General features: G+C 36.6%; 1 protein-coding gene across 2 annotated transcripts; it reads right to left on the bottom strand.

The window, feature by feature from the left end:
• Positions 1-391: 391 nt before the first annotated feature.
• On the bottom strand, positions 392-9,285 carry LOC117420997 (lung adenoma susceptibility protein 2). Of its 2 annotated transcripts, none has more exons than XM_058995135.1 (8): positions 9,200-9,285; positions 8,047-8,356; positions 6,718-7,575; positions 5,963-6,113; positions 5,434-5,542; positions 3,120-3,269; positions 2,650-2,711; positions 392-867 (listed from the first exon to the last, which is right to left on the bottom strand). In XM_058995135.1, exons 2-8 carry the CDS (start codon positions 8,312-8,314, stop codon positions 756-758), a joined length of 1,710 nt encoding a protein of 569 aa, XP_058851118.1. In that variant the 5' UTR covers positions 8,315-8,356; positions 9,200-9,285; the 3' UTR covers positions 392-755. The 2 variants fall into 2 exon arrangements, with proteins under 2 accessions (XP_058851118.1, XP_058851114.1); XM_058995131.1 differs by having other exon boundaries at positions 9,048-9,282.
• Between the last annotated feature and the right edge of the window lie 177 nt (positions 9,286-9,462).

Here is a 9,462-nt window from a genome sequence, read left to right as displayed (position 1 = left end):
TACATAACAATGGCATCCAACCAATTTGCAAACTCTGCCAAGGAACTATTTCATTCAAAGGAGGAAGCACTTACTTAATGTGTGCCACATTATTTTATTTATTTGCTTATTTATTTTTAAATAAAAGCTAATAAGTGTATCTTTTTGGTAAGAACCTATATCTGCGCAATAACTGTAGATAAGCATTCCATATTGGAAGCCACATGGTTATTAATGATCAGAGTTATCACTGACATAAACCAACAGGATATTATGTTGTTTTCTTTTCGATTTAGTTCCTGAGAATAGTCGCCACAGTTATTATTATTGAGGTGTACTTGCTGCTCGCGGTGTGTTATTGTTTTCTGTAAAATGATATCCTGTCAGTTAAGAAAAGGCTTCATGCAAAAGCTTGTTTTAACGTTGTCTTTATTACGCCGACCAGAGACCCGCGCTTTCAACTGTATTGTCATATTTTCAACATTTTCTTTAAATTCTCAAATTAATAAATCAATACCCGGATAGTAAAAAGAGACCCGGGTAGTGTGAGGTAATTTAAAACACATATCAAATCATATAGTGATGGTTAGGGAAAATGTTAAATGTTATATCATATAATCAATCAGTCAACAGAAAATAAAAAAGACAGAAGTGAGTGACAACTGTTTTTCTAAACTCTGGTACAGTGAGTACAATAATATTATTTAGATGGCTATGAAATGTTTCTGGAAGCATCTTAATAAAGTGCTGTATTTGGTTAACTATGTTGCCTAAATTTATTTTCCTTTATTAACCAAATAGTTTTCTTTCTGGGTCTCGTTGTCTTGCTCTTTCTTCTCCTTCATATCATCAACAAGGTTCTTCAGTCGCCCTAAATGGTGCATTGCCCTGCAATCAAACAATTTTTCATATATTATATATATATATATATATATATATATATATATATATATATATATACATATATTCTAAAAAAAGGCATAATACCACAGTAGTGACCCATTCGACTCCTCGAGACCATCACTTTCAATTCAAACACAAAATGTCTCATTTTCAATCACTCGACAACACCCACAGTACAGAAATGTTCATTACTGATCAACAAAATGAGAATACGTTTAAAAAAAAAAAAAAAAAAAAAAAAAGATGTAAAGCTGGTACATTCGTAACTCAGAGAAACTGGTGAAACTGATAACGACATAGAACGTCTGTACAACACTGAAACACTACATTTGAAAAAAAAACTGTCCTGCTGAACCTTGTCTTCTTTAATATTAGCATCACAAGGGTATCCATGTATTATAAAAAATAATAGATGGGCCTCTTCAGTGAGTTACAGGAAAACAATTACATCTCGGGTTTCTGTGACAGTTCTGAAATTACTCGACCTTCGGTCTCGTAATTTAGGACGTCACAGAAAGCCTTGATTAAATTATTTTCCTCTCTCTCTACATATATATTAAGGGAGAAACCCGGTGGTCTGGCGAGTCTAGTTTCGCCCAACGCTTCAATCAGTCTAGCTTTGCCTATGCAAATTATTTCTACACTCTCCCCCGCCAGCTTCCAAATGCATGCCAGGGTACCCGCCTCGCCTCCACTTCTGACAACAATGTAGCGACTGTGTGCTGGGTTTTCAGCGGCGGTGCAAAAAATTCAGAACACTAGGGCTGTTTTAATAGTGGTTAAAAACACTATTTTTATGAGCTCTCTCTCCCAAAAAGTTAGTGAAAACTGTTGAAAAAACAGGTTTTGCCCAGTAGTCTTTTTCAAGTTCTGGGCTAATCTAGCGAGTGCTTGTAGATAACAAAATATTTCCATATATCCTAATTACCTGTTGTGCACTTTCATTCATTATATAGGTCTACCAACTGCAGTTTCAAACATGACATCTGGTACTACACTAGGTCAAAGAAAGTTCTCAGATTGCTTGCCTTGCCTGCCAGGAAATGTTAGGCCAGAGATACACGAGCAATTTTAAGTGTCATTTCTAAAAAAAAAAAAAAATTACAACCGAATTGCTGTTGCTAAATGTGCCACATGCATCTTTATAATGCTGTCGCTGGGAGTCATAGTTATTGTGTTGAGGCTGTCCTATTATGTGAACGGAAGTGCTGGTGAAATGGCATGGGGACTGGGAGCCGTGGCTATGACAACTGTTCTGTGATAATAGAGTAGAATCGTAAGCAGTTTAATCATCCCATCATAAAAGAGTATGCCGTGGGCCATGCATTCATGAGGCAGAAAAGATACTGTGGAGAGTATGCATTAAAATGTATGTGTAAAACAGTGACACAAACTCAAAGCTTCATAACCTTTTACACAATGTCTAGATTCAGCAGGGTCGACTTGGGAGCCGACTATCTCATCATACTGTATGATGTCAAGTTGTTCAATTTTAAAACAGACTTGTGCTTTCTAAACAGCATCAATTTTACATGAGGAATGGAAGGCAATTCCGACCAGCAACTAAACTAAGTGTGTCCAAACGAATACAGGCAACAAGAGAAAGACAGACCAACACTGTACTGAAACATTTTTAACTGACTGGGCAGGAAATAAACTGACCCTTCATCACAGAGATATGCAATTTGATTGGTCATGGAGTCACCAAACCACAGGCAACTATATTATTACATTTTCGTTTTAACTGATTATTTTGCTAATACTTACCTTTGTAAAGACTGGCCGCCTGGGGCTGTTTCATAATCCACCAATGGCATTTCAGACCCTAACTGTATAAACAGAAATATTGCATAAGAGTGGTTTCTTTAAGAACTAAAACATTGAAAGATAGTGGCCAAGTTATATTTGAGGCATCAGTTGTATAAAGATGTGATATTTACAGGGCACCCTTAGTTCTGAACTTTTTCACCGACAGTAAAATGGGGTGCCAAGTTAGTCTACCAGTTTTGTCTGGAATCTTCATAAGGACAAACTGAAAGGGCCAGATTCTCAAAGCTTTTTACTCCAAATTTCATTTAGCATTTTTTTTTCCCGAAATAAATAATACAAATTAAAATCTAATTTGGTACATTTATTGGATGTGTTCTTCCTGAAAAAAAACATTCTAATGACGATTTGGAGTAAATTTCTTTGAGAATCAAGCTGAAAATGTTCTACAGTGCTGAGGAATTTCATACCTGTTTTATAGTCGTTATTTCTTCATGCTGATCTATTTGCTCTTGGCTGAAACGCTGCTCTACAGACTGCAGACTAAACAGCATTTGCTTCAGTGCTTCTACAGGCCCATGGTGCTTACTGGAGGAATATCCCGATGAACATGTCACAGCCTTCAAAAGATATATAGATTATCAATTAGAATTGTTCTTGCAGATACAAAATTTACCAACATGGGAACACACACCTCAAGCTTAGCCTGGTCATTATAGGATTTTTAAGACCAATGTTGAATCTTAGTCTATCAAAAGACAGCATTTAGAATTAGATGTAACAGAACACCTTCAAGTATCTGTATTCCAGCTAAATATTTTTCAACATCTTGATGATTTTAAGATTATCATAAATCAGATGGGGAATAAATTTCTCAACATCACCGGGAGCAAAATAACAGCAGTAGCACAGTGTATCTTCATGCTCCCTCCTGTAATTATTATTTTTAAAATTTGTCTAATAACTTTTGTGACTCAATTTCCTATAGCAGGGAGTAGATTGTGGTGATCTCTGAACTTGAATATCAGTAGGGGATTATGACTTCTTCACATAGAAACAACCCACACAATATTTTGTTGTTAATGTTGACCACCCAAGTTAATCACTCATCCCAACCACTTATGGGATCACTCAAAGAGGAACACAACCTAAATGGTATGCAATTGCATTATGACAAAGATAACGGACAACTGTTTCCTATTGCATAAAATGTTTTCTGTTAATGTAAAAATAGGCATCAGTCTATCATATTAAGTATTCACATTGCTAAACGAGGCTTTCAAGACATTCATTGTTTTAAAACTAAAAAAGTGGGTCTAAATATTATAGAACATAGAATCAGTACTCAAAAACATTGATGCATAGGGCTGGAGATGAGAATCTTAATTTCCTTAGCTATGATGCTGAGTTCCACACTACTTTCAAATTCTGTACAGGATAGAACAGGTAAAAATCTAGATGATATAAATACTTTTTGTATTGAATTATGATTTGTTTTTGTAAAAAAAAAAGATTCTGAGTGTAGTATCTATTCATGCTGTGCAGGTTACCACAAGCAGCAGCAATGTGAGCCCAGTTAGCATGGGTCAGACATGCCCTGAAAGGACCATTTCATTCTCCATGCCAATACAATCCTTGGCACCTCTTGGCAACTACTTGCAGAAGTACCTGCAAAGATCCCAGTGCCATTGTATTTGTTTTGCGATGTGGTCTACATTAGACTTCAATAGTGATTAAATTACAATAGTCTTTTAGCTGTAAAGAAACACTGGCAAAGGGTGGAGGATGATTATGGGCAAGTGGGACGGGGTACACCACACCCCTGTGTGTATTTGTATTATTTTGTATTATTATTATTTAAAATGTATTGTGTAAAAACACGTTGTTTCATTGTTAATTATTTTATTATTATTTGTTTAATTTAGCAGACGCCTTTATCCAAGGCGACTTACAGAGACTAGGGTGTGTGAACTATGCATCAGCTGCAGAGTCACTTACAATTACGTCTCACCCGAAAGACGGAGCACAAGGAGGTTAAGTGACTTGCTCAGGGTCATACAATGAGTCAGTGGCTGAGGTGGGATTTGAACTGGGGACCTCCTAGTTTTCTCCCTTTTCTTTAACCACTGGACCACACAGCCTCCTATAGCATTTATAGCATGGATGGGGTTAAAATTCCCCATCTATGCTAAACTCGTGCAGAATGTAACCGTCTCCAGATGGATTAATTTATTACTAATCTGGAGACGGTCACACGTATAAAAACCTTCAGCTTTGGCTGAACAGGGTTAGTGTGTTCAGAGGCGGAACTAGAGACGTGAGTCGTGAGATAAAGAGAATACTACTAAAATCAATTGCAACATGTGCTGGTTTTACACCAGCACAATACTTGTTTGTTCCATGTTTGTTTTGTTTGTCTGTTTTGCCCACCGTACTGTTTACTTTTGAAAAATGTCTTGTTTTCTGTTTAAATCTTTTATTTATTATTAAACGTGTGCACCAGCGCTTCATACCCCGTAAAAAATAAATAATAATAATACAAATACACACAGGGGCAGGGTGTACCCCGTCACAGCAAGCTATAACAACATCGGTACATTCGGACTCGTTATACACCAATGATCCTTATCTATGAATTTTGACAACAAACTACTGATTAGAAAATACTTTTGCATAACCTTTTCTTTGAAAAGAGTATCCTGATCATGTATTACAGTTAACTCAGATATATTTATATCTTATTATGTTCTGGTATAAGGTTCTGGTGATAACTTTCTTGCAAACCTCTTTGTTGCTCTTCATGCAGTCAGTCAAATAATCATCAATCTGCTTGTCTCTTGCTGCTCCATCAGATTCCAGTAATTCAGCACCACCTACTGGCACCGGGGGTTTACTGCAGAGGGAAAACAAATCAATGATTGGAGTGGCTGTAGGAAGCTCTCCACACTTGATTAAAATGGAAAAGGTTAGTAAAACAGCAAATGTATATATTACTTTAATATTCCAGATAGGATATGATATTTACATAAGGTAGTACAACATGCATTAATACAGTTTTGTCCCTCAGGGAGCAGATTTATTTTTTGTTTCATAGTCCCTTTAAGTGGCCTTGCTGCCCAGGACTCTTTACAGATATTATACACAGTCAATTCTAAAAGGTTCTGTCAGCCAATAAAATCAGTGCCTAAAAACAATTGACTTACAAAAAGTGGTTAAATGGAGTGGTTAAGCACGAGCTTGCATTTATTGACCCCCCTTCCCAAGTTATTTACTTTCTAAAAAAAGATGCTTTAAGAATGAAAGGTGCTCTCACAAAGTTACTGGTGGATTGTCCCAGGACCGGTCAGCCTCCAGCACCTCTTCAGTCTGAGGACTCTCATGCTCTCTTACACTCCGACCCAGCCCAAGAGCTGGGGATGAAAGAGCCTTCTCTGCTTTAAGAATCAGTAATTCAATCTTATCATCTTAAAAAAAAAAAAAAAACACACAAAACAATAAATCAATGAATGATTCCATGCCATATTAACAAATGGTCCCCATTTAACAACTGCTGATTTTGACCAAACTCATTTCAGTGATAGTGGCATGTTGAAAATTGTGCTTACATTTTACATTGACCTAAAAATCTGTTTTAACATTTTTATAGCAATATAAAAAGGGTGGAAAGCTCTGACACATTGTTCCATTGATTATAATCTTGATTTAGGCATAGTGAACATATATTTCTAAGAAACCTGGAGCCATGGAACTGGACATGATTTCAATAAAGTACTTTTCTACCTGATTTGACATGGAATGCCCCATTTATATTGAACCAAGACTTTCAAGACTTCGTCAAATGCTTGAAAACAGTGATGTTTCACAGTATGGCCCTGGCTTAGCACATTCAACCATTAGAAACAGCTAAAGTGAAGAATCTTAAAACAGATTCTTGTGGAGAGTTTTACCCTTCTATGAATAAAATTGTGACTGTATGTTGTGAAAAATAGAAGTAGTAGTACAGAAATATTCAACTTAAATTCAAATTCAATAACAGATATTTAGTGTGACTAAGTAGCCCTGTCTTGCCTCTAAAAGACTCCTTGTAATCGTTTTTCCTTTCCACTTCAAAGGTAGCAAGTTGCTCTGTTTGCTGCTTCCTTTTTGTAAGCATGGTGCTGCGGTACACATCATCACCAAGTCTCAATAGGTTGGCCAGATTCTCCTTCTGAAGATCACAATAAGATGCCTCTAGGTCATCAAGCCAGGACACAATTTTAGGCTCAGATCTCCGCTCCTGTCCCAGTGAGTAACCCTCTGTTTTTGGGTTTGACGCTAGAGTGTGACTAATGTTGGATGCTAGATCACAGTCCTGTAGCCAGCCAGGGTATTTCACATCAGGCAAGCTAGTTATCCCTGAAAAATCTATTTCCGACTTCTGGCAGGTCAGCCACCTGGGATAGTTTTTGGCAGAGCTTGTATACAGCTCAGATCTTTTCTGCTTGCAGTCCTCAGATGGCAGGGGAGTTGAAAGAATATGTTGCAAGGGTTGGTTGCACTCAGCTTTATGAGACTGGTGGCTGGAATGTGTTCCAAAAATGTCCTCAAGTGATGTGTTTTTTCCACTCTTCCTCCTTCGCTGTACATGAGAGTCCAGCTCTTGGGGGGCAGAAGCCTTGGATGATACGTGAATGTGACTAGAAGCAGGATCATTGCAGGACCTACTGTAGGATTTTGAATGTGGACTACAATCCACGGAGAGCCGAGTATCACGTTTTGACATAGTCAAGAGGGCTGAGGTGCGGGTGATGGGCAATGAACCATCTGGTGGCAAGATAAGGAGATCATCAGTGATGAGGCTAACAAGGTCAGGGTCATTGTCAATTGATCTTCCTACCGGCAAGTTTAGAAAATCCAACTCCCTCTCAGAAAGGCTTTCCTTAAGAACTGAAAAAAGCACACGTATAATTCAGATTAAAACATGTAACTGCAGTTTTCCAGATTTTACAAAGACACACATAGCATCTGGCTTACAAAACTCGGGGAGTGGATTTGTGTACATTTACTCACTTCTACCAGTCTATCAAATATAAGTCTTCTTTACTTTTGTAATTCAACTTAAATTTAATGTTTAGTTTTGCTCGGTGAAGAAGCTGTTCACATAAATATGCACAAATACAATTCTCTTTTTTGATGTCAACATACATTACCAAGTTTTAAAAATCAGGCATGCGACATGGTTCGTCTGAACAATATTTATCAACATCTCTAGCTTAAAAAGAAGTATGTAGCGACAGAGTTTGAATTAAAACTCTGCCATCAAGTCTAATTAAATAACGGGAGTGCCACATTTACACTGGATGGCAGAAACTGACAATCCACTAAACCTGTCAATAAATATTTTGTGTGCAAGATTACCGTCTCTGTTCTTAAACTGTGCTCTGGGGTGGCTGACTGTGTTTCTCTTAAGGTGCAGCCTCCCAGTGCTCTTCCATGAAGATCCAAGGCTTTTCTCAAAGTCTTCAATGTAGGCATCCAGGGCTTCTGTAGCGGACTCATAATGCCTATCATTATACTTTATAGAGGAATGACTAGAATCAGTGTAAACAGAGCTTTTCAGGTGTCCAGAACTGGCCAGCAGAGAAGTGACTGTGGATTCTGGGGAGTGGATCACAGCTTTATTCATATTGTCAATGGTGTCTACAAATGACACTCACATAGCTATAACCTGAAAAACAAATTCATTTGGGTTATTCCAGCAGTTCACATACATATGGCAAAGCCTGTAGGATGTCAATATGAAAACGTAGGGCACTTATCCAATACTGGGCCCTAATCACGAAAAGGTTCAGAATTGAGTTAACAACAAATCGAACCACATTTTATTAATAAAAACAGACATACAACATCATTGTGAATGGGGCACACTAAATCGAATATAACATTCAAATGTCTAACATAACTTTAAACGTGCATTACTAATGTGTTTATAAATATATTTTCAGTTTATTTTAGAGGGAATGATAAATCCAAAGAAAAACAAGTTATTATTTTCAAATCAAACTTTAATGTTAAGAGTGCATTACTTCTGTAACCCTTTATGATCAAGTTATTACTTTCCCCGATTTACATAGCAAACAAAACTGTAACAAATAATAATAATAATAATAATAATAATAATAATAATATTTTATAGCAAGAATCTATTATTAGACATGCATTTGCTGTCTCAAATCAAAACGCTTGACATTCCAGTGAATCTCCAGCCCATACATACTTTTTAACCATAACTAAGCAGAGCAGTCAGATGAGAAAGCATACTGGTTCGCTACATATATATATATATATATATATATATATATATATATATATATATATATATATATATATATATAAATGCTTTAATTGTACCACTTAACTTTTTATCTTGAAAAATGACGTATGTCGTCATAGTGGTTGGGACATCAAAACCAGTAATCACTCGCTTGAAACAAAACAATGCAGTTCAATTTCTATTCTAAAACAAATCAACGAAGCCTGCCCTGCGTAAACAACTTCTCTAACTGCTTACATTTCCCTTGGAAACTTCAAACGTGAAGCGAATGAAGCGCCAATCCCTGATACCCCTAACGAGCTCAGGCAAAAATAGTCAATAACAGATAACAAACTGTTGGAACATTGGAACCTTATCCGGAGTTTTCGAGTATCTAACTACCCCGTAGATATTATTTTCATAGATTTGAATACACTGTAGTTTGTGACTAATTAAATATATTAAAAAATATAAGAAGGTAGTATTTTACCACTTACTTAAAAAATAAACAATTGATCGAA

The sequence above is a fragment of the Acipenser ruthenus genome, chromosome 2 (assembly GCF_902713425.1).
Source record: "Acipenser ruthenus chromosome 2, fAciRut3.2 maternal haplotype, whole genome shotgun sequence".
Classification (NCBI taxonomy): Eukaryota; Metazoa; Chordata; class Actinopteri; order Acipenseriformes; family Acipenseridae; genus Acipenser; species Acipenser ruthenus.
The sequence above is the reverse complement of the archived record's forward strand: the minus strand, read 5'-3'. Positions and strand labels throughout refer to the sequence as shown.